This window comes from Medicago sativa, chromosome 2, assembly GCF_051527215.1.
Source record: "Medicago sativa cultivar Bolivia chromosome 2, Bolivia_mono, whole genome shotgun sequence".
Classification (NCBI taxonomy): domain Eukaryota; kingdom Viridiplantae; phylum Streptophyta; class Magnoliopsida; order Fabales; family Fabaceae; genus Medicago; species Medicago sativa.
In genome coordinates, this window is record NC_140750.1 from 75,067,736 (window position 1) to 75,093,046 (window position 25,311).

Consider the following 25,311-nt stretch of genomic DNA (forward strand, 5'->3'; position numbering starts at 1 on the left):
AGTTTGCTTAAGCCCAAAAGTTATAATTTAAAATTTGAGACTATTAAATTACAATTTTTTTCGTTAAATTAGGTACGATCATTATTACATAAAAGTAAGGCTAATAATACATTTTTTTTAATACATATTCTCTTTTATTGATTAAAATTTATGAGCCTCACCAAATCTATGTGTGAACCATATAATATGATGGAACACATAAATTTTAAGAGCAATGTTATATCTTTAGAAAAATAACATCAAAAATTTTTCAAGAATAAAGAGCGGTCAATCACAATGCATTATTTGCCACAATTCAAGGAGGTGTGGCTGAAAAATAGGTAGTGAACAAATAAATCATGCAATTAAAACTTGCCAACTGTGTCTTGAAAAATTCTTGATGCTATTTTTCTAGAGAAATAACATTTTTCAAATTTTAATCAATAAAAACAAGTCCTTTGAAAAATGTGTTATAAAGTGTATTGCTAACACTTCTCTTATAATTGTAACATTTCTAAGATCGTATTTCAAATTAAAAGACCAATTGTTCCCAAACAACCTCATCCAACCAACCGCACTTTGGTCACGTCTGTAGTTTTGAATTGACAAATTATATATTCTTTCCAACAACAAAAGTTTATTGATTCTCCACGTTTTTTTGGACAAAGGCTCAAGGGAAAAAACATAATAATTAACTAGAAAGTAGAAATAAACTTTTTTTCTATAAAAAGAACACCAATTTGATTGTAAAACAGCACAAGACAAGAAGTGAGGTGAAGTGCAACAATGGATGGTAAGCTAGAAGCATCCTCAAAAGAAGCACATGAGAGCAAACGTGGTGGTTGGATAAGTTTCCCTTTCTTCATTGGTATCTCTTCTTCCTTTGATCTTTTAACTCTCATCAACTGATCAACATTATGCACTCACTTTTACACATCAAAAGTTTTTTTTTTTTTTTTTTTTCGTTTTAACTTTGATCTGATTTTTACGTGAAGGAGATCATAATAATCTGAAATTTGATTGAAAGGTACATAAAACACGATTGATAATGATTCTTTCAGTTAAGCTTCATACTCACATTTTCATGAACAATTAGTCTATATTTGTTTGTTTTAAAAGGGTATCGTCGAAACTCATATACACTAAATGCACGTCGCAACGTATCAAATTTTCTTGCAATCTTTGACCATATGAGATGAAGTTAAGAAACAAACAATCATTTGTTTATTTATGAGATTTATTTGTGTTCATAATTAACCACTTGAGTTCTTCCACTTGGTATATATGTTAAAAGCATGATCATATTATATAAATATTTTTTTATGATATTGATTATTTATAGGCATGGTAGCGGGGTTGTCACTGGCAAGTGCAGGAATTGGGGGAAATTTGATTGTATATCTTATAAAAGAATTCAATATAAAGAGCATCAATGCTGCTCAGATTGTAAACGTTGTTGTTGGAAGCTCCAATCTATTACCAATCCTTGCTGCAATCCTTGCTGATTCTTTCTTTGGCTCTTTCTCTGTTGCCTTTACAACTTCTTGTGTTGCTTTGCTGGTAAACTACATCAATCTATATCTCTATATCCATATATATGCAAGCATTTTCCATTCACCAAAAAAAATTATGCAAGCATTTTCTTTTGTTTTCTGCTTAGTCTATTTATTTGTTAGATTTGCTAGATTTTCAGATGAAGTGTTTCCTTTGGGTTTTTTTTGGGAAGCCTTTGCTGAATAAATGAGAAATTTTAATCAAATTTATCAAGTACTTTGAAAACAAATACTAACAATATATCCATTATAAAATAAAAATAAAAATTTAACAGTATATTCTTCCTGATCACACACACTTTTATATTGATTTGAAATTATACTCCCTCCGTCCCTATATCTAAACACCTATTTAATTTTATTTTTGTCCCTAAATGTAAACTCATTTTCAAATTACTATATGCATTTATAACTTTTTTCCTAAACATACCCCTAATTAATACTACTAATTTGTCTTGAAATATGAATAATCAAATTTATTACACATACAAACAAAAAACAATTTGGTAATATTAATACACAAAATAGACACATTAATTACTCTGACAACTTTTGTTAAGAAATGTGAAAAAAAACAAAGGGGGGGTTACATTAAGGGACGGAGGGAGTATAAGACTTACACATTTGTACACCAAAAAAATACTTCATCCGTTTCAAAATGAGTGTCGCTTTAGCAAATTGCACACAGATTAAGGAATGTAATGAAATAATCATTAGACATAACACTTTTACTAAACTACCCTTACTTTATAAGAAAAAGACAAACTTAAAGTTGCATTGAAAATTGTGTGAGAGAAAAGTTGGAGAGGATAAAGTTGGAAGAAAAAAATTAAAGTTGTATTGGAAACATTCATTTTGAAACAAATTATTTTGTCTAAAGCGACATTCATTTTGAAATGGAGGGAGTATAAGACTTTACATTTAATTTCATGAAACTCATTTAAGTTTCAATAAACGAGAAAATGTATTAAAAATATGTTTATGCTTTTAGCACTCAACTCATTTAAGTTTCAACAAACGAGAAAATGTACTCCCTCTGTTTTAAAATGAGTGTCGTTTTAGATGTTTACACACATATTAAGAAATGCAATGATTAAAAGAAGGGTAAAATATGCTTTTCGTCCCTGTAATTATAGGTCATTTGAATTTTCGTCCCTGAGCTTACTAATCCTCCCATTTCGTCCCTGTAAAAGTTAATCACTTGAAATTTCGTCCCTCGCCCCTTTTAATCACTGCCACGTCAGCAAATTACCAAAATGGCATGGAAAATGACGAAAATACCGCTGACTTATTTTTTTTCCTTAAAAAATATTTCAAAATTTTGAAAATTATTTTTTTAAATTAAAAAAATAATTAAAAATCATAAAAAATTTCGGAAAAAAAATGTTAAAATTAAAACTGAAAAAACTGAAATTTTTCGGAGAAAAAATAGTAAAAAAAAATTCGGGAAAAAGCTGGGAAAATTTTTTTTGTGAAAATTCTTTTTTTAATTAAAAAATCTGAAAAAATAATTAAAAATCATAAAAAATTTCGGAAAAAAAATGTTAAAATTAAAACTGAAAAAACTGAAATTTTTCGGAGAAAAAATCGTAAAAAAAAATTCGGGAAAAAGCTGGGAAAAAAATTTTGAAGGAAAAAAAACAAAAAAAAATAAGCCAGGGGTATTTTCGTCATTTCCCATGCCATTTTGGTAATTTGCTGACGTGGCAGTGATTAAAAGGGGCGAGGGACGAAATTTCAAGTGATTAACTTTTACAGGGACGAAATGGGAGGATTAGTAAGCTCAGGGACGAAAATTCAATCATGATCAAATAATTGTAGTACTAAATCGACAAACATCAATTATTAATGGGAAGCACTTGGGTGACATAATGTCACCGTGACATTATGTCTGGGCCACACAACATACATTGCCACACAACATCTGGGTCACACAACACATACAACACATATGGGCCACACAACACAACACCTTTGTGTGGCCCAGATTTAATGTCACGGTGACATTATGTCACCCAAGTATTTTCCAATTATTAACCATGATTTTGTATCTCCTTTCTCAGGGTCGATAATGGCACATTATGAAAAGTAAAACGTTAATTAATACAACTCCATCAAATTACAAATCATTCGAAGAATCCAACCTTAATTTCTATTAGTTCTACTTTACATTTATGATATTAGAAAATACAACAAAGAATAGTTTGGTAAAATAATTATTTTCTTTTAATTTTTAAAATATTACTTCTACTTCACATTTATGATACTAGAAAATACAACAAAGCAGCTTGTAAAAAAAAGACAACAAAGGATAATTCTTTTTTTTTAATCGCTGCATTTCATAATATATGTGTAAAAATCTGAAACAAAATTCATTTTGAAATGAAGAGAGTAATTTCCATCAAGATCGGATTGAAATTAGGAGATACTAAAACAAATACGCATTGACATTGACCCAAATAAAAATATAAAACAAACATAAATGTAATAAGAAAATAAAACCTAACATGTGATTTCAAAATGTCAATCTATCATAAACATTTGTAACAAATTTTTTTAGAATATTTTTTATTATAGTTTTTTTAATTATTTTTAGAAATGAGAATAGAAATTTGTTTAAAAACTACTTAAATCAAAACGATGTTTTATACAAGAGCAACCAGTCACTTTAGTCCCTGACTTTGCACCTTGATGTCACAAAGGTCCCTGACTCAGGATTAATAAAAAAAAAAGGCCTCCGACTCTGCACTTCTGCTTTCACTTTATTCCCTGACGTTAAATAATTCTGTTAAGTGATGATGTGACACATGTTTTACGATGACATGACATATGAGGTGTCACAGGAACTAAAGTGAAAGTAGAAAATGATCACTTTGCTCCATGAACAAAAAATCAAAATCCCCAAATTAAATCTCAAATCCCTAAATTCGTAAATCGCAAATCCCTAAATGTCATCTAATTCTCTATTTTGTTCAAAATCAATCTTCCATTAAACACAAACTTATTGTTACGTCCCTGACTGTGAATACTAACTATCAATTAGGTCCCTAACAATTAACATATACTCTCACTATGGTCCCTGGCAAGTTGTTAGTTTAACATAAAACTCGATCTGTTAAGATGAATTACAAGTAAACCAATATTTATCATTGCTGATCTGTTAGATCTGTTAAGTGAGAGTACATGTTAAACTAACAACTCAAGTTTGCTGCCAGTAGGTAGCATTCTGTTAAACTAACAACTTGCTAGGGACCTTAGTGAGAGTACATGTTTACTGTTAGGGACCTAACTGATAGTAAGTATGTACAGTCAGGGACCTAACAGTAAGTTGGTGTTTAATGGAAGATTGATTTTGAACAAAAGAGAGAATTAGATGACATTTAGGGATTTGAAATTCAATTTAGCGATATTGATTTTTGGTTCAGGACCAAAGTGACTATTTTCTACTTTCATTTTAGTCCATGTGACACATCATATGCCATGTCATCGTAAAACATATGTCACATCATCACTTAACAGAATTATTTAACGTCAGGGACTAAAGTGATAATGGAAGTGCAGAGTCAGAGACTTCTTTGTATTTAATATTGAGTCAGGGACCTTTATGACAACGAGGTGCAAAGTTAGAAACTAAAGTGACCATTTGCTCTTGCGGTTCCCTATTTAGTGCTATGCACGGGTCCTATACAATTATCCTAAAAAGTATTTTGAATGTATTATTTTATTATAATATACAAACACAAAATAGTATGAAAATTAAATCCATAATATATTCATATCAATTTTTTTTCCTTCTATTTTAAAATGTTTAGCAGTGAAATTCATACAATCTAACCTTTGAGAAGTGCAGAATTACAAGTTTGATTCAACTTCTTAATATATCAAATGTTTTTGTTACTTTTTATCACCTGAGTTGTACTTACATGACATTCATATCGATTCTTTAGTTGACTTAATTTTAAATGATTGATTCTATAAAGTTAAATGTAAAGTGGTATATTATTTGATACATTATGTAAACGTGAGTTGAAAACAATTTAAAGATTAAATTCTAAGTTTAATTTAAAATCAATTCTACTCGAGAAGATACAAACATGTCAAAATTTATTCTATACATTTATAATTAATTTTGTCGCCTCAAAAAGTGTAATCAAACATACATTTTTTTGTACTGAATAATAACTCATTTAAATTTTCACATTTGAATTTGCAGGGCACAATTCTTTTAACTTTAACAGCAACAATCAATTCATTAAAGCCTCATCCATGCAACAATGGTTCATCCATCACATGCAAACCACCAACAGGAATCCAATACACAGTTCTATACATAAGCATAGTCCTAATATCAATTGGTTTTGGTGGTTCACGTTTCACAGCAGCATCATTAGGAGCAAATCAGTTTGACAAACCAGAACATCAAGGAACATTTTTCAACTGGTTCTTTTTCACATTCTATGTTGCTTCTGGAGTTGCATTAACTGGAGTTATTTACATTGAGGATAATTTTGGTTGGTCTTTAGGATTTGGTATATGTGCTGTGGCTACTTTTGTTGGTGTGGTTGTTTTTTTGTCGGGCTATCGATTTTATCGAGCTGAAAAGATTCAAGGAAGCGCAGTTTTGGATTTGGGACGCATTTTTGTTGCATCTGTTCGTAAGTGGAAGTGCAAGCTGTCATCTAGAGTTGAGGATTACTATACTACTAATGGTGATGATGTATGGTTGAAATGCTGCCTCCGGCAACACTAGGAAAAAGATTAAGGTACTAAACATAATTTGAAAATCATGACTGATTACGTCTAAATTCTCAAATCATAAAGTTCAAATAGATAGATTACGTCATGATTGATCTCTAAAGCTTTCAAGTATTCTATTTATACGTAAATTTGAACACTTGAAAATCATGATTGATTACGTCTAAAATCATGATGATTTTCCTTCATTTATGTTTCAAAAATGTCGTAGATTTTACTCACAGATAGTGGAGTGCTGCAATGTTTGTTAGCATACGAACATTGCATGAGGTGAGTGAGCTGTTATCTAACAGTGGACACATTTTGTTATAGTCTTGGTGGAGGTGGTGTAGAAATCATTACAGTGATGATTGCTTTTTAAATCGAGGCTAAAATTAGCACAAGAGCGTATCATCAGTATCACGTGTTATATAGTAGTGGTAGTGGGCAAAATTTAATAGTGCTCATAATTTTTTCTTTAGTTGTAGCAGTTAAGATAGAATAGTGGAGTGAGCAACTATTAGTAATAGCCACGATTGTCCATTGTTAAGAAAGGCTAGTGGACCCAAATCATGTAAAGGTGCATTAGTTTTTTTTTTATTTTTTATTTATTTACTTATTTTAGCAGAAATGGTAGGACCCTTTCTCGGACTCTGTATATGTGGGAGCTTTAGTGTATCAGGCTGCCAAATTTTGGTTGTTTATTCGTTAAAATATTCTAAGTAGGTTGTTTATGCGTTAAAATAATCTAAGTTGTTAGTCGAAGATGTTAGGTAACCGAGTAAATGATAAGTCAAAGTAAAGATAGTTGTCTGCATAGACGAATCTTTCTCAGTCTGCATAAACATTATGCTAATCTATATGCAAATGCAGGTTCTTCAACCGTGCAGCTCTGATAACTGATGCAGACCTAACATCAGATGGCTCAATTAAGAAATCATCATGGAAGCTATGCACAGTTCAACAAGTGGAAGATTTCATAAAAATATTTGGAATCCTACCATTATGGAGTTCAAGTATATTCTTAGCAACTCCAATAGCAATCCAAAGTAGTATGACAGTACTTCAAGCTTTAGTCATGGACCGTTCATTAGGACCCCATTTCAAAATCCCAGCTGGTTCTGTTCTTGTTATAGTCTTAATATCAACATCCATTTTCCTCACATTTCTTGACAGAGTGCTATTGCCAGGTTGGCATAAGATAACCGGAAAATCGCCTATGCCGCTCCAACGAATAGGAGTAGGACATGTGTTGACTGTTCTTGGCATGGTTGTGTCTGCTCTTGTTGAATCAGAGAGACTCAAATTAGCACATGTGCATGACGTTTCAATGTCTGTGTTATGGTTGTTTCCACAATTAGTGTTGGTTGGTATTGGAGAAGCTTTTCATTTTCCTGGACAAGTTACATTCTATTATCAACAATTTCCACAATCACTTAGGAGCACATCAACTGCAATGATTTCAATGATTATAGGGATTTCTTTTTACTTGAGCGCTGCTTTAATCGACCAAGTTCGTAGGAGTACTGATTGGTTACCTGATGACATAAATCATGGGAAGGTAGATAACGTGTATTGGATGTTAGTAGTGTTTGGAGGTATCAACTTTGTGTATTACTTGCTATGTTCTATTTCTTATAAGTATGAAAATGTTTAAGAGGATTTGATACGATAAATGTTATCGCTTTTATGGTTGGAATAAGTAATAATGATGATAAGTTCTTCTCTCCTACATTTTACTATGAAAATATTATTCATGACATATATTGCATCTACAGCAGCACTAGTATCAGTCATATTTGTGGAATAATTTCAGGTGACAATAGCTTTTTACATGTAAAATTTAACAATATTTCACTGACTCGACAACTTTTTCTTATCGATTTATTACCTAATGACGTTTGTTAGAACATGCTTTAAAGATGAATGCATGCGGAACTTAGTGAAAAACAAGGAGACTATAGGCATTTTCTAAGGAATTAGTCAGCCAAAAGTAACGAGATCTGTTTCTTTAAGCTTTAGCCATTGTTCTGCATATCTATTTTGTTCACATCCATCTTCATATATTTATTTAATATGGCTCTAAACATACACGCATATATAACAAACCAATAGGTCATGTAACCTTTCAGGTGTTTTTGTCTATATATACTTTTCCATTAAAAAAGAAACTAATATCTCTTGGTATTGTGAAGCAATGACACATACATGGATATCAGACATGACACTACCGAAAGAAATTTAAGGAAATGAATGAATTAATAGTAATCATGAGTCTCGGTACGTGGCAGACACCAACAAGTTTTGGACGATCCAAACTGTTCGTACAACAAAGCTTAGGAAGGCTAATATACAAATTTCCAATCACCACAACAATTTTATCATTGAGAAAGCAAGTGTTGTTGCATGTTATATCCTGCAACATGAGAAAGGTGCACTCATGTTGGTGAGTTTCAACATCCAATCTACATGACCTGCAAATAAAGTGCATCACCATGCCATTCCAAAAATAACATATAATATCTAAAATTCAGAATTACAGAATATTGAATAAATTTTGAAAAAATGGAAAAGTCCCAAGCCTATGGTTAGTGATTAGCAACAGCAGGATTGATTTGGTGAAAAAAGCCCAAAAAATAATTGTACTGTTTAACATATTATACCTTATAACTCCTGCAAGCAAGGGAAAAAGGCTAAATGAGAATTTCTTCAAAACAGCATCAAAATTAGTTATTGCAAATTCCTGAAAATATCCCGCTACAGCTTATCAACCGGTGTGTGCCGAATAAGGTAAGATATACAAATTGGCAAAAGAGCGCCATTTTTTTTTACATTGAATTTCTTGCCATATAAGACTGCAAAATCAGATTTGATGAGAATCTCTCAATCCAGTAAGTTATCAATTGAGACGTTCGAAAAAGATAGCCACCCGTTGGTTTTCTAAGCCAAATCACAAAAAGAGAGTGAAAATATGTAGACACAAAAATTGGCTATAAAATGACCCCTTCACATCCAACTTCAATGTGCCATTTCTTCCTCTAAAATCACAAACACACACACATACCCTTTGCTTTTCTTTGTTCTCTTTGTTTGTGCTTCAGCCATGTCGAGCGCAAAGAAATGCCGAGGTCGCCAAAAGATCGAGATGAAAAAGATGAGCAACGAGAGCCACCTGCAAGTGACTTTCTCAAAGCGTCGTAGCGGGCTCTTCAAGAAAGCCAGTGAGCTTTGCACCCTTTGTGGTGCAGATGCTGCTCTCGTTGTATTCTCACCTAGTGGAAAGGTATTTTCCTTTGGTCATCCCAATCTTGATACGGTCATAAACCACTATCTTTCTCTCGTCCCACCCCAAAACGACACCATGCAATTCATTGAGGCTCACCGCAATGCCAACGTGCGTGAACTCAATGCTCAACTAACTCAAATCAACAACACGCTGGATGCCGAGAAGAAGATTGGTGATGAGCTGAGCAATTTGAGCAATGAAACGGAGGCTAAGTTTTGGTGGGCTTGTCCAGTTGATGGGATGAATAGGGATCAGCTTGAATTATTCAAGAAGGCTTTGGAGGAGCTTAAGAAACTTGTAATTCAGCATGCTGCTACCCGAACTCTTCCATTTTTTGTTGGCAATGCTTCATCCTCGAACATTTATCTCCATAATCAGCCAAATCCTCAACAAACTCAAATGTTTCCACCACAAATTTTTCAAAACCCTATGTTGCAATTGCAGCCTCATTTGTTTGATGGATCGATGATGCCTCACCATGGCTTCAATAATATGGTGTAATAATATGTTCTGTAGAATATATTGTCAGGTGCTAAGGAATAAATAAAAATTTATCTTTAAGTTTGTGGCTAATTTACTTTGTTGGTCCCTCTTATATACTTGTTTTTGTCTACTTTTTTTTTTTTTTGTTAATTTGATACTTACCCTGCGTAATGATAATTTTGATCTAATTTAATCAAGAATAACAACCAATGTTTGGTTTTTCCTTTAATCTAGAATTATTATCAGTATAAGGCGGCAAAATAATTAGTAATCAGTAATTTAAAATCGAACACAATGAATGGTTTACTGTTGGAACTTTATCCATTGAATTTACATGCTGATTTCAGGCCCACAATCAAATCTATCTACCACATTAACAATTGGTGTGATATATAACACTTTTATAATGTGTTATCTCTCCGTCTTAATTATAAGCAAAAATAGGTCAAATTTTTTGACATATTTGATCTAAAATTTGAACGAAAAACATCCATCTTTTTTTATCTACTTTTGTCTATAATTAAGCCTAGAGAAAGTATTCGTTGGCTATGTCCGACTATTTAAATGAATTTAAAAGTTTAAACATATACTAAACTAGACTTTTCACCCGTGCTGCCGCACGGGTCATATACATTGTAAATGTATTAAACAAATGCAATGCAAAAACCATCTTCATCAACATGTTTAAACACTACATTCGAAGTACTATCAATGCAAAAACCATCTTCATCAATTAGCAAAATTTTCAGACCTTGATATTGCTACGTAAAGTTGATCATGCGAGAAAATTGGTTGTGGAAGATATATGTCAACATGTTTAAGTGATTGTCTTTGACTTTTGTTAATAATCATTGCAAAACATATAGTTATAGGAAATTGTCTACTTTGAAACTTAAAGGAAATTCTTATATGTAATGGTGTCAATGATAGTCGAGGTATATATACCTTATCCCCAATCTTGCTTCATGTTATCACATTTCCTTCAAGTACATATCTGCACATTTTTGTGATTATCAACCTAGTTTCATTAATATTCCTTAACAACTCAGTTAATTTGTTATTAACATATTTTTTTGATTATCAATCTAATTCTTTAATATTCTCTAACAACTCATAGTTAATTTGTTATTAACATATTAACATACTACAATTACCGTACATTATGTTAATAAGAAGATAATCAAATATAATGAAATGTAAGAAATAGGGTATCATGCTAGTAGGAGCATGGCGGATGCTTTCATTACTAAGGGGTGGCTATGGCTACCCCAAAGAGAAAAACAATTATTGAATAAGTAGGTATGCATGTATATATTTATCAAAGAATTGTAATTGACTATAGCTACTTGATTTGATGAGTGCTGATCCGTTGAATTAGAAAAATGCATAGGCAATTGCATAAAGATATCAAAACAACAACTTAAACAATGCAAAGGATTTAAAACGGAACAACCAAGCAAAACATCCCTTACAATTCACACTGTCTAAAGACTATAAAACAACATTATGACTATAACCTTGAACAATCATACGACATTGTAACTGTTATGAGACCACCCCTAGCAAGTGTGTACTGTTGCCATCTACCGCCGATCTTGTACTGCATGTCTGGTCCATCCACAAAGGTATTGGCACACTTCCAAAGATGGCCTGTATCATCTGTCAGATAAAACTCAGTGCAGTTTCTTGGGAGCATGGCCACCATGAAGTGATCATATGAAAAGGTCTGAAACATAAAGCAAATACACAAAAAATATCAATAAGTTATAAGTCTGATAGACTATCTTTTATTCCACGTAAAATATGTATTCTGATTACAACTCATTACCAGAACCCCACTGTTAACATCGTCAAAGTCCAACCACTTGATTGCACGTAACCTGAAGTTTCCTTCATCATGCCTATGAGGAATCAAGCATATGAGCATCAATTCGGAACCCATTTGAGGTGGAAAGATGTCTCGGTTCAGCCGCAAGAACAATGGCGGTGCGTTTCTTGGATACTTAATTTCGTCACAATAACGGTCCTTAACCTGAATAACCCATCTGAATGGTTGAATGTTAACCATTGTAACAGAGGCGCCATGCGTCAAATTGTATGCAGTATTCAACTCAGGCCATCCATGAGAGAAGCACATGTAATCGCTTTTTTTCTCAATCAACACCTCGAATTGATTGTGAGCAGGATCATTCAGTATAGCAAACCTTCATAACTCAGTCCCTAATGTGTCTTACCAAAAGAGTAGGAAGAATCACAGCATTCTAAGCGGACAAAGAAAAAAAAATCACAATCATGATTAGTAACAAATTAAGTTATATGAATTGTATATAAAAACTGTCATGATCAAGAAGATGTTAAAACTTAAAAGCAATACGGTTCACTATTTCATGTTATAAAATAGTTCATCTGATCTGAGCAATTATAAACATCAGTAAAGTAACATCTCCATAAACAGGTTAGTATCATGCTTTAACCTATGCCTACATCAGAGAAAACAGGAGATTGATTCAATTTTTCCAACACATCATACATTAGAATTTATGCATTTCATCACATAATTAAGTCATATGCATTGTATATAAAACCTGTCATGATCAAAAAGATGTTATAAGCAATAAGTCTCACTATTTCACGTTATAAAAAAGTTCATCTAATCAGAACAGTTGTAAACATCAGCAAAGTAACATCTCCATAAACAGGTCAGTATCATATTTTTAACTATGCCCACGTAAGAGAAAACATGAAATTGATTCCATTTTGCCAACAAAGCAGAAATTAGAAATTCTGCATTTCATCACAAATAATTCATCAGACTTGATACATCCCTAAAGTTGAAATGCATTTGATACATGGAGGCTCTGTCTCAACCTCAACTAATATACTTAACCATAAAAATGGATGCACTTACAGAAAAATTGATAGTAAACGAAAATAAATTGACATGGCAACATATAAATACACCTAACACTGGACTACATCAAAAGTAGCATCATCAATTTACTCTGAACTCCAAACTATTTGAATACCTGTCTCGGGTTAAACTCAACGGTGAAGGTACGAAATTTAAGTCGAGCAACTTCAAGGAGGCTGTCATCTTCAAGAGAGTTTAAACAATCAACTTAACTGAATGAAGAAGCTCTAACTTAATTGTTATTAATCTTTTATCAAATGAACACCTGAAATCACATTTTAGTTAGAACTCTTTGAAGCAATCCTAAAGGTTCAGATTTCCATCCAAAAAAAGAATCATAGGTTCAGGGATATGATATCTAAGAAACGGACACATACTACTTATGATCGTGTTATTTTCAACCATTGTGTCAGCTTATGATGAAGAAAAAAGAACTCATCCATAATTCAACTTAATACATCTGAAACACATCGGTTAACTAACATAAAAGTTCAAAGCAAAATGAATCATTACAGGAATGTAAAATATAAAATTGGTGTTAAGCAAAGCTGAACATCAAAATGATGTTCAGAACCAAATGCAAATTATATTTCATGACTATTTCTCGTCAATTTAGGAAAGAATATGTCATGAACTCATGATGAAATTTTAATAATATACGGTGTCCTTGTAATTAAAACTATTTGCAACAGAAAACTCAATGTCGCCAAGAAAATGCATCGCATATATAGCACGTGAAGAAAAACATGAGTAAATAAAACATTGATAACCAACTCAGATAAGAGGGAACGACATTGAAACAAAGCCAACATAAGCCACAACTAAAATCCTACTATTCATTTGAAAATAAAAAAATCCAAAACACAATATAGTCAAAATTGAAACTTGAATTTACTTCAAGCACTTTCATTCATTGGAGGAATGTGTCAGCAACACTTACATGGTAGCTAAACACATGAAGGAAAATACACTATATATAGATATCACACAACCTATTGAACTTTAATCCTATTTAAAACCAAAGCAAAAAATCAGAAACATATAAATTTAGAAAGGAAACATCCATCCAATTTGTATAAATACAAAATCATTTCTGAAATGAAACAGGGGGTCTTAAAATTAAAGATCTCCAATACTCAATTCTTATCACACTTGCATTGAGGGATTCAAGACATCACAAATCAAACCTACAGAAAAGAAAGAAAGACAACACCACACAATCAAAAAGAGTCAAATTTGGAAAGGGATACAAACCAAAAAGAAGTGTAAACTTGTTTATTTAAATACAATACTCCATAAACTTGTAATCTCAAATTTGGGATACCTCAAGGTCAAATGGGCCAATACCAGAAATATTTCTTATTAGATCTTTCTCTCAAAAAAACATATATTTGCTAAAGTTTTGCTAGAATTCTTTCCTTCCAATAAACAAAAGGTTCAATGGGTCCTTAAAAGTCTCCTACATATTTACACATCGCAAACCAATTACTTCTATGGAGAAGAAAACACATTTGAGTTATGGAATTATGATTGTAATATGTAAACTCCAAATAAGTTTTGCAAGTTTGCATAAAAAATTCTACTAAAACACAAAATAAAAATAAAAGAATCTAGTGTAATCAATCTAGTGTTGAGAAGACAAAAACAATCAAATAACGATTAAATCAAGAAGCAGAAAGCTTCAACGCAAGCTATCACTATCAAATCCACATCAAATGTTCATGAAATAAATTGAAGAGTATTGAATTTCCATTTGCAACATGAAAATGAAATCAAACTTCAAAACTAACCTCAAAACAGCCCAGCAGCTGTCGAGACATTGAATAGGAGTAGAAAATCCATCTTAAGCGAAGATGCTACAACTATCTTCAGTGGCCGCTGCTTTGAGTGGTGTGAGGAAGTTGTAACCCACTTATGGAGAGGAAGACGATTCAGAGGACATCATGGCTGGCCGTCCTCAGACCTCACCGCCGTCATTACCATCCTCACCTCAAATCTGAACACCATTAACGTCATCTATCACCATCTCATCTCACCGTCACCACCACCGTCGCCGCCGCTGTACTCACCCTCTCTCGCATTCATATTTGTTCTGTCAGCCTCACTCTCCTCTCCAAAACACAACATCAAAGTGGCCGGAAGTGGAGGCGATGAGGATGAAGAAAAGCAGAGGTTCTGATTTAGAGAAGAGCAAAAATGAGAGAGAAGAGTAGAGGTTCCGATTTGAGCAAGAAGAAAGGGTTGGGTCGGAATCAACACCGGCTGCGGATCGGCCATTGTTGGTGCCGCCAAGATGATGGTGGTGGTACAGCGGAGCCTGATGGATTCTGGTGGGAGGGGTCGATGGTGGCATTGGCATGGAGAGAGAGAGAGAGAGAGAGAGAGAGAGAGAGAGAGAGAGAGAGAGAGAGAGAGAGAGAGAGAGAGAGAGAGGTGTAATGAAATGAAGGTAGGCAGAAAAGAGGAGTTTCTTGGAAAATGAAAACGCGTGGATTGATAGAGACCATCAGGGTTTCAAGAATGAATTTGAAATTCAAATTTTAGGGATAGGGGGATACTGCAGAGCTCCGCTAAGGTTATGGCGGCGGGAATCGATGGTGGTGGCGGATAGGTGTGAGAGAAAAAAGGAAAGGAAATGGGAATGGAGATGGATGTGAATATGTGTGTATTGGAAAAATGCAATGTTTTGTGTCATTGGTAAGGGGATAGATATTTTAGGCGGTGGTGGAGCTTCAGAAAGAGAGAAAGCGGTGCTGAATACAGAGGGGAGAGGGAGAGAGAAAGCCTTGGAAAAAACACGTTAGAAGGAAAAAGAAAGAGGCACACGTTTTTTAAGTATTGAGCAGTGCACAGTAATTGTCATGATTTACCTCATAATGAAAATGTGGAATTCAAATTTCAAATTTAGGAAACAATTTAATTAAGCAACAGAGATTAATCTAACGGCTGGAATGATTTGGAGCCAAAAAATTAGGTTAAGTAAGTGGGATTAGGGTTAGGATGACTGCTAGGATTAGATATAAAAGATAAATAAGTTAAATTTTATAGGCTAGATGATATATTCATGTTGGGCTAGCTTACACTCACCCCTAAATACACAGATAACGAATTTTTTGAAGCTCGAGAAAGGATCAAATCACTTTTTGAACGAAGACATGATGGGCAGAGAAAAAATTGGGAGTAAGAAGTTCCTTGGTTGTGTGCTTTTGTTCCTTTTCTCACGACTCATATTATAGCAAAGAATCCTGCTCTTTACCCAAATGATTTCACTCATTCCCAAAGTAAAAGACCAAATTACCTCTACGCAACTTAACATGTGCTACGTGACTTAACATGCGCAGCGTGAGTTAAGTCACGTAGCGTGAGTTAAGTCACGCAAAGTGCCGTTTTTAGTTCGAAACTCAGCATGCAAGCCCAAAACACCATTTTTCTTTCCCTCAACCTCCAAAAACCCTAAAAGTGCGAATTTTTGGGTCATAATCTCAACTCCAAATCATTGCAAATCGTCAGGAAACAAGTTTCTACGCTCATCAAGCATCAAAGAACAGGTAATGTATCCCCAAAACTCGTCCTATTTTCCTGGTTTTTGTGCATGTCACGTCATGTTTTTCAGCACGGGGTAGGGCTCAGCGTGAGTTAAGTCACGCTAGTGTGTTGCCCAGATTTTGAAATTTTTCACCTCTTAATTTTTCTTGCTTTGCTTGCCGCACAAGTCATTTATTTATTTTTTCTTTGTTTTTTTTTATTGAGTAGACATTGAGTGGCATGGTTGAAAATGTGGCGGAGGATGGCGTTGAGCCAAAACCGGGCAAAAAGAAAGCTTCTGGTGAAGGTTCCGGCGTAGGCAAACCAACCAATGAAGTGAAGTTTAAAGTGAAAATTCCTTTTCAAGTTGAAGCTCACATACTTCACAATCAAGCAACACCGGTACCTACCGGTAACTTTGAAGAGAAGCCTAAACCGGTACCTACCGGTATTCGTGTTATTCAAGTAAACACCGGTTCATTTTTTACAACAAACAAGAGATGGAAAGATCGAGAAGAATTGCTTGGTTGGGTTCGTCGACAAGCGGCTAGGGCGGGATTTACTATTTCTATAGATAAATCTAGTACAATAGCCTCATACATGACGATGCAATGTGAGAGGAGTGGTGAATACAAGCCACCTAAGACGAGGAAGAAACCGAAGCTTGAAGGCACGGGATCAAGGAAGTGCAATTGTCCGTTTAGGTTGAAATGCTTCTTTGAAAAAAAAACACAAGAATGGTGGATTGCAATGCTTTGTGGAGTTCACAACCATGAGTTGGTGCCAAAGTTATCCGGCCACCTTCTTGTGGGTCGACTAAAAGGGGAGGAGAAGCAAAGAGTTATCGACATGACAAAGAGCTTGGCAAAGCCTAGGAATATTCTCACGGATTTGAAGGAAAGAAACAAAGAAAGTTTGACAGTCATCAAGCAAGTGTATAATGCACGAACTAGATGGCGCAAGGGGCAAAAAGAGGACAAGACCGAGTTGCAATACTTGATTACAAAGTTGGAGAAGCATCAGTATGTCTATTTCACAAGAGCAAATAGCGAGGAAACCACTCTTGAAGATTTATTCTTTGCTCATCCGGATTCAATTGATATGCTCAACACTTTTCCCACCGTTTTGGTCATGGACTCCACCTACAAAACCAATACATACTGAATGCCATTATTTGAGATTATTGGTGTCACCTCTACCAAAATGACCTATTCGGTTGCGTTTGCCTTTCTTTCCTTTGAAAGAGAGAATAACTTCATATGGACATTTGAGATGTTGGTTGGTCTTTTGACCTCAAAACACAACATGCCTAAGGTGATTGTAACCGATAGGGACCCCGCTTTGATCAAAGCCGTTGCCAAAGTTCTCCCTAAAACGGACCATGTACTTTGCTATTTTCATATTGAGAAGAATGTAAGATCTAGGTGCATCACGGATTGTAAAGTCAATGCCAACCCTTCGAAAGGAAAAGGAAAAGTTGTTGCCAAAGAAGCAAAGGAAGCGGATGATGCCAAGCAATGTGAGCTTGTTAAGAAAATAGTGAGTGCTTGGAGAGATGTGGTTAACTCTCCTACGGAGGATTCATTTACAATTGCATGGTTGACATTCAAAGATGAGGTATGCGGACCGTTTCCATTGTATGTTAAATATGTTGAGGAAACTGTTTTGCCTTTTAAGAAGCATTTTGTGAGGGCATGGACGAATACATACTTGCATCTAGGGTGTAGGAACACCAACATTGTTGAATCGGCTCATGCACAATTGAAAAGATACTTGAGGAGTAGTGTGGGAGATTTGGCAACATGTTGGGATGAAATAGACAAAATGTTGAAAAACCAATTCGGTGAGATACATGGGAGTTTTGGGAGGAGCAAAACCGTCATGGTGCACAAATACAAAAAAAAACAAGTTATTCTCCGAGTTGGAGGGGTATGTCTCTAAGGCCGCTTTGGGTTTCATCGATGAAGAATATGAACGCTCTAGGAGATTCGGCTTTGCTAAAAAAGATTGTGGTTGTGTGCAAATGGCAACGTTCGGGTTGCCTTGTGCTTGTATTCTTGCCGAGAAGAGAAAGCAAAAATTGGCCACCAAGGGGGCACCTAAAAGGGTGAAGTCTACACCGAAAACGAGGTCCACCGGTCGAATCCCCTCTAGGTGGGAGACTATTGATGCTCAAAATCCCGATAGTCAATGCACACATGGCAAGAGTAAGTCTCATAAGACTAAAGGTTCTCGTCTTGGCACTTGCTCCCGCTCACAAACTTCAACTTCAACTTCAAAAAAAACAACCTTATTTACAAATACCATACATGTCACAAATTCCAAATCTCATGAGACCATACGTTGAAGACATTGTGAATGTTAGAGGGGATGGTAATTGTGGTTTCCGGGTTGTAGCTAGGCACATGGGATTTCATGAGGATGATCATGTTTTGGTTCGTCATGCACTTATTAATGAGTTGAAAACTCACAATAGTGACTACTTGCCAATATATGCTACCGAGAGCCGTTACAAACTTATCTTGGATGGTTTACACCCTCCAACAAGTAAAAGTGGTATTGCACCTCCAGAGAAGTGGTTGACCACTCCGGATATGGGTCACATTGTTGCTAGTTGCTACAATAGAGCGGTTGTTCTATTGACTTTGCCCGAATTGGGTGGTTCATGTGAGACATATTTTCCAATCCGGAGTGCTCCACCACTTAATGCACATTCCAACATAATGTGCATTTGCTTGATTCCCTACCACTTTCTTCATGTGAAGTTGAAAGAAATTGTCCGCTACCACCTCCTCCTAAGGAGTGGATGACTCACAAGATTGGTGATGCGGAGCAATGGCTTTTTCAGTTTTTGGATAGAAACGCCGCCTTCGATGAGCTCATGTCTAAGGAGCCAAAGCCGCCAAAGAAACCAACAAATGAGCACAATCCTATTACTTTGGACACCCCGGAAAAGCCAAAGCAAGAGAACGAAGTCATGGATGAAGATGGAGATTATGCACTATCACTAGTCTAGTAAGATAGGTTATGACACTTTTGGGTCGGTGGGTGTTCGTCCTATTTTTTGGTGGTATTACACCCCGACATATTTTTTGGTGGCCTATTGTGTAATTTTGATATTTATGGCCAATATGTAACTAATATTATATAAATATATGAAATGAATTATTTTGGATCGTTTACGTGTCATTAAGTGTGTTTAAATTATTACGGGTCATTACCGGCGAATTTATGAAATTTGGACCGTTTGGATCGTTTATATGTGATTACGTGATTGTGATAAAAACGATGTTTTTAAGTAATTTTGATTAATTATGTCGTATTATCCAATAAACTTCTTAAACTAGCATAATTTGGTTAAGTTATGAATGTGGCGTGATTACGGATCTTTCTAGACTTATCACAAGTCTGTTCTGTTACTGCATGCATTTAATGCAGTTTCTGTTTCTGCTATGAACGTGAGTTAACTCACGCCAGTGCAAATGGCAACGTGAGTTAACTCACGCACTACATTACACTAACGCATGTTAACATGCATGTTTTTTTTTTTACAAATAACTCAAACGCATGTTAACATGCGCAATGTCTTTCAACAAATAACACTAACGCATGTTAACATACGTAACGTAACTTAACATACGTTAATAATTGTACTAGCGTAACTTAACATGCGTAGGGGCAGTTTGGTATTTTACTTTGGGAGTGAGCAAACCTGTTTGGGTAAAGAGCAGGATTCTATAGCAAATGAGTATTTATTTTTCAATTATGGAGGCCCAAATGTTTAATGGGCAATTATCACTTCCATAACTAATCACTACTCAACATTGAGACTATTTTTCAAAAGGCAATTATCATTCCATAACTAATCACTACTCAACATCGAGCCAGTGAATACTTGTAAAAAGCTATTGTCACCCGAAATTATTCCACAAATATGACTAATCCTAGTGCTTCTGCAGATGCAATATATGTCATGAATAAGATTTTTCATAGTAAAATGTAGGAGAGAAGATCATATTATCATTATCTATTATTATATTTATTAAATCAAACACCTCTACATCACGTAAATTTTGCCATATCACGTAAATTGTTGCGTCCAAGCTTTTCTAGTGGTGTTCAGGGTTCGAACTCCGGACCTTGTATATATTATGTATTGTCCCTACCAACTGAGCTAAGCTCACGAGGACTGTTGCGTCCAAGCTTATAAGAAGGAAAAACCTTCTTGTTGAGATAAAAATCATCAGAAAGCCGCCATTAAACATTTGGGCCTCCATAATTGAAAAATAAATACTCATTTGCTATAGAATCCTGCTCTTTACCCAAACAGGTTTGCTCACTCCCAAAGTAAAATACCAAACTGGCCAAATGTTGAGTAGCTTTTTACAAGTATTCACTGGCCAAATGTTTAACAAATATTTCACTGGCTCGACAATTTTGTCTTATAAAAAAACGTGCATTCCTATTGACCTTCTCAAATATTCAACATTGAAGCACTAGGATAATACACTTTTTAAAAGGCAATTATCGTCTTATAAAAAAACGTGCATTCCTATTGACCTTCTCAAATATTCAACATTGAAGCACTAGGATAATACACTTTTTAAAAGGCAATTATCATTCCATAACTAATCACTACTCAACATTGAGACTATTTTTCATACCAAATATACATTTGTTTTATTTATCTTTTATACATGTATACATAGTATCAGAATTTGCCTACAATTGACCAGAACTTCAAACTTCATCTGGAACAATCTAGACTTAATATTGCATACCAATTTATTACCTAATGACGTTTGTTAGAACATGATTTAAAGATGAACGCATGTCGAAATCCTCAGTGAAAAACAAGGAGATTATAGGCATTTTCTAAGGAATTAGTCAGCCAAAAGCAACGAAATATGTTTCTTTAAGCTTTAGCTAATGTTGCAATCCCTGGAATTGCCCGAAGAATCTTCTTCAGAAGAGACATCACCGTCTAACAATCCTAAAAAATAATCCTCTGCATCTTCGTCATCATTCACAATATCCGCACTATTATGTCTTCTTTCAGTGTACGCCAATGTCTGCCGCCTCTGCAGCCGAAGGACATGCATTATAACATCAGGAGCAAGTGTGACCCGTGATCGATCTTCCCTTCCCTGTCTGTTTGCCTCAATTATCTGTTCACGTGAATTAACAACAGAATGTTGCAGTAAATAATGTAAGCCAGGTTTTACAAATATATATATAGCATATAGTACCTCTTTCACATTTGAAGGAAGTGGAGGAGTGTCACTCCCTAAAGGGGACCATATTTTCACATTTTTTTCTATGCCACAAGTAGCTAAAAAGGGTATGTGAGGATGTGCCTCGAGTTGATTTACAACATGTCGATCACCTGCCATTAATCTCACCAGCTTAGCCTCTTTCTTACTCCAGATGAATATATGGCCACAATCTGAGCCACTCAACACATATTCATCATTAGGGCCGAAAAAATTCACCCCTTTAACCGTCTTTGCATTTCTATGGCCCGAGTAAACTCGTGTCTCTTTAAGATTCTTCGGATCTTCACATGCAGCAGATGAAGGCAAAGAATCGAAGCTTGAATTCTTCTCAAACAGATAGATGAGATCATCATTATAAGAGACAAGGAGTTCACTTGACTTTGAGTAGGCCAATCCTGTGATATGGACATTTTTTGACCCAATTAGGTGATTAGGGCAAAATGTATTAACAGGTTGGTCTGAATCTTTTGAAGCAGGCCAGTGACATTTTCTTATGTCATAAACGCGTGCATATTCGTCGGATCCACCTACTGCAAAGTAATATGGAATTCTAGAGTCAATCACAATGGAGTTCAACCCTATTTTTCCTGGAGGCTGTTTTTTGTTCCCTTTTGTTGAGGAGCAACAGAAAAGTTTTGTAGCAGAATTACTTCGCAAATCAAACTGCAAAAGAAACAAAACTTATAACTGTTGGGGTGTAGTAGCATAAATCGGGAGCTTCAACACGCAACGTACTAGAATACTGGACTAACATGTTGAATAAATCCATCTTCACCACAGCTATAAAATATGTGGGGACTTCCTGGCTCCACAGCAAGCTTGTATACAGAACCATGGTGCTTCCCCAACATTGCAGTGTTAACTCTACCATCCTCCTGGACTAGGCCAAGCCTTACCTGCAAGAGAAATGTTAGTTTCTAATGGAGGGTACTCAAGCAGACACCTTAAATAAATTATTCTTTGGACCTTAGATTGGGCCATCCAGCATGTCATTTCTTGGATGATAGGCCAGATGCACCGTACAACAACAACAACAACAACAACCAAGCCTTATCCCACAAAGTGGGGTCGGCTCCATGGATCAAATTACGCCATAGTGTTCAATCATAAACCATATTTGGATCCAACACAAGGTCAGATGCACCATGTATTGATAAAATTAATCAACAGAAAAACATAATTCATACAAACAATTTTGACTTGTTATGCTTAATTACAACAACAACTTTCTTTCTATCCACGCATAATTTGACAGCATTTTGTAACTTGAAGCATTTTTGGCTACAAGGTGGAGATTGATAACAGATTCTTCTTCTACCAGATAAATTTAATTCAAAACGAAAGAAACCATTCTTCCATTTTACTTTCTAGTTCTAAAGACTGGAAATACGTTAAGTCAAAAAGCATCATAGCAGACGAATAAAATCAAACAGAGCAAATGGCTTATTTTCAAGAGTTTAATATTGATACATTGTCATTGTAAAACTTTTTTATTGTCAAGAAATCACAATCAATCATATATGTGAATTTTAAAATAATTCTAATTAATGTCAAACATGTTTAACGATCGAATCATTATACTTTTGATTCACCTGGCCATCACCAGCAGAAGTTACTATTCGACTGTCATCAGTAAACGGCATGATTTTCGTCTGGAAAATGTTGTCTTCGTGGCCAGAAGGATACTCAAATAGTTTAGTTTTTGATTCCCAATTCCAAAACATAACTTGTCTGTCATCAGAACCTGAGACAAGAATGTCACCCGTTGAGTTAAATTCCACTGCATTTACACATCCTTCATGACCCTCTAATTTTGCATACAAACTCAAGTTCTTTACAAGGGCCTGCATGTATAAAATATAAATAAGCCTATTCAGTTCTACATTCATACAACAATATAAAGTAGTAAATTCCAAAAGTAACTGCCAATTTTGGCCAGATCTTTTTAACTTAAAAACTTATACTTAACAACACAGTTCTTTTCAAAATTGAAATCTAAAAACATACAACATTGGATATTAAGTGTCTGTTTGAGAAGACAATTTTGAGCTTATAGCAGATAGCTTAATAGCTCGTATGACCAAAATAGATCTGTTTGGTAACCATTTTTTCTCACAAGCTTATGACTTTTGTTTACTAGCTTATGACTTTTTTTAATAAGCTACTTCAAGTAGCTTATAGCTTATAATTTTTTCTCCATTTTACCGTTGTTATCTTAATTAAAAAAAAAACTATTGATCAAACATATCTTTTTTAAGTCATTTCATATTTATCAGCTAGTTCAACAACTAATTTTATCAAATGGTATAAATACAATCATAAGCTAGTTTGTCAGTTACCCGCTATTTTTTACCAAACAGTTAAGACTAAATTTAGATAAAAATAATTATAAGTTAGCTTATAGCTTATAAGCTCGTATGACCAAAATAGATGTGTTTGGTAACCATTTTCTTCACGAGCTTATGACTTTTGTAATTTTGTTTACTAGCTTATAGCATTTTTTTGATAAAGGCTCCTTCAAGTAGCTTATAGCTTATCGTTTTTTCTTTCTCCATTTACCATGTTATCTTAATTGAAAAAAAATAAAATAGTTAAAACATATCTTTTTTATGTTATTTCATATTCATCGGCTAGTTACATGTCCACTATCAATCATTCGCTATCAATTCATATAAGCTATAAGTTAGTTTATCGGTTATGTGTTATTGTTTACTCAACAGAGCCTAGAACTAAATTTAGATAAATTCAAACAATGCCGTTTTAGACATTAAGAACAAGAAATCACACAAACCATAGGTAATAACATTATGATAGACATTCAATGAATGCAAAATTTTAGAGAGAGAATTGGGAAAACCTGAGAAGCATAAAAGTGATGAGTAAAAGAAGTGGGATGAGAGAAACCCAACTCTCTGTTCATAATAATATCTGAAAAACAATGTTTACGGAAATTATTTTCCATTTTTGATGAATTTTCAGAGTCTGTGTCTACTTCAAGTTAAAAGTTAGAACTGAAAACTGAAAGATTCTACGCTACATTTGATGTTTATGTTTTGTTCTAACGACATGTGGGGTTGCGTAAAAGAGTCTGTCGTTTGCTATCTGCACCACCCCCACTCTCACTTCTGCTTTGTTTGAAAGAATGAAAGTGAGTAGAAAATAAAATGATTTTTTGATTGTTTGGTAGGAGAGAAAGAAAGGAGAAAGTGAGAGGAAAGAACGATATGTATTCATTGAATTGAATGTCATAAATGTCCCTACATAAACTTGAAGCGGTCTTTGTTTGTCGCTTCTGTGATATTGTTTGTAATATATTTTCATATATTTTGAAAAATTGTTTATAATATTTTAGAAGAAAGACTAGGAGCTTGCAAGCTGATTAATTTTGTAAAGACTAAAAAGTGCAAAAAAAATTTACGATGGGAAATGAAATTTGATAATTCTCCAGAGTAAAAAATATGTTTGTAAATTTTACAGAAATTTATTATATGCTTGCTTTATTTCAAGGGTTAAATATGTTTTTGGTCCCTATAAATATATCAACTTTTCGTTTTAGTCCCTCTA

The 25,311-nt window shown here is 34.4% G+C and overlaps 3 protein-coding genes and 3 pseudogenes across 5 annotated transcripts; 4 read left to right on the top strand and 2 right to left on the bottom strand.

Annotated features, from left to right (window-relative positions):
• The first annotated feature begins 732 nt into the window (after positions 1–732).
• Positions 733–7,998, top strand: LOC146950718 (protein NRT1/ PTR FAMILY 2.5-like; annotated as a pseudogene). The gene is made up of 4 exons (XR_015027680.1): positions 733–847; positions 1,322–1,539; positions 5,746–6,295; positions 7,140–7,998. The product of XR_015027680.1 is annotated as a protein NRT1/ PTR FAMILY 2.5-like (transcript).
• A 1,371-nt stretch (positions 7,999–9,369) lies between these two features.
• Positions 9,370–10,053, top strand: LOC146950719 (agamous-like MADS-box protein AGL62 pseudogene; annotated as a pseudogene).
• Positions 10,054–11,545: 1,492 nt separating this feature from the next.
• On the bottom strand, positions 11,546–13,452 carry LOC146950720 (uncharacterized). The gene is made up of 3 exons (XM_085748663.1): positions 13,062–13,452; positions 11,864–12,296; positions 11,546–11,761 (listed from the first exon to the last, which is right to left on the bottom strand). The coding sequence occupies exons 2-3, from the start codon at positions 12,170–12,172 to the stop codon at positions 11,546–11,548; spliced, it is 525 nt and encodes a 174-aa protein (XP_085604789.1). The 5' UTR covers positions 12,173–12,296; positions 13,062–13,452.
• Positions 13,453–16,620: 3,168 nt separating this feature from the next.
• Positions 16,621–17,412, top strand: LOC146950721 (uncharacterized; annotated as a pseudogene).
• Positions 17,413–17,674: 262 nt separating this feature from the next.
• On the top strand, positions 17,675–19,487 carry LOC146950722 (uncharacterized). Its single transcript, XM_085748664.1, has 3 exons — positions 17,675–18,400; positions 18,700–19,138; positions 19,237–19,487. Exons 1-3 carry the CDS (start codon positions 17,675–17,677, stop codon positions 19,485–19,487), a joined length of 1,416 nt encoding a protein of 471 aa, XP_085604790.1.
• A 1,584-nt stretch (positions 19,488–21,071) lies between these two features.
• Positions 21,072–24,847, bottom strand: LOC146950723 (Transducin/WD40 repeat-like superfamily protein). 2 transcript variants are annotated; one of them, XM_085746691.1, is made up of 5 exons: positions 24,605–24,847; positions 23,340–23,591; positions 22,500–22,643; positions 21,721–22,410; positions 21,072–21,639 (listed from the first exon to the last, which is right to left on the bottom strand). In XM_085746691.1, the coding sequence occupies exons 1-5, from the start codon at positions 24,707–24,709 to the stop codon at positions 21,394–21,396; spliced, it is 1,437 nt and encodes a 478-aa protein (XP_085602817.1). In that variant the 5' UTR covers positions 24,710–24,847; the 3' UTR covers positions 21,072–21,393. The 2 variants fall into 2 exon arrangements, with proteins under 2 accessions (XP_085602817.1, XP_085602818.1); XM_085746692.1 differs by having other exon boundaries at positions 23,340–23,491; positions 24,605–24,767.
• Positions 24,848–25,311: the final 464 nt, after the last annotated feature.

Coding starts and splice junctions, on each gene's coding strand:
- LOC146950723 (XM_085746691.1), bottom strand. CDS start 24,709: ATGGAAAATAATTTCCGTAAACATTGTTTTTCAGATATTATTATGAAC. Junction 23,592..24,604: donor ATCACTTTTATGCTTCTCAG/GTTTTCCCAATT, acceptor TTATACATGCAG/GCCCTTGTAAAGAACTTGAG. Junction 21,640..21,720: donor TTCCTTCAAATGTGAAAGAG/GTACTATATGCT, acceptor TCACGTGAACAG/ATAATTGAGGCAAACAGACA.
- LOC146950722 (XM_085748664.1), top strand. CDS start 17,675: ATGACCTATTCGGTTGCGTTTGCCTTTCTTTCCTTTGAAAGAGAGAAT. Junction 18,401..18,699: donor TTATTCTCCGAGTTGGAGGG/GTATGTCTCTAA, acceptor ATAAGACTAAAG/GTTCTCGTCTTGGCACTTGC. Junction 19,139..19,236: donor GCCCGAATTGGGTGGTTCAT/GTGAGACATATT, acceptor CTTCATGTGAAG/TTGAAAGAAATTGTCCGCTA.
- LOC146950720 (XM_085748663.1), bottom strand. CDS start 12,172: ATGTGCTTCTCTCATGGATGGCCTGAGTTGAATACTGCATACAATTTG. Junction 11,762..11,863: donor ATGTTAACAGTGGGGTTCTG/GTAATGAGTTGT, acceptor TTTATGTTTCAG/ACCTTTTCATATGATCACTT.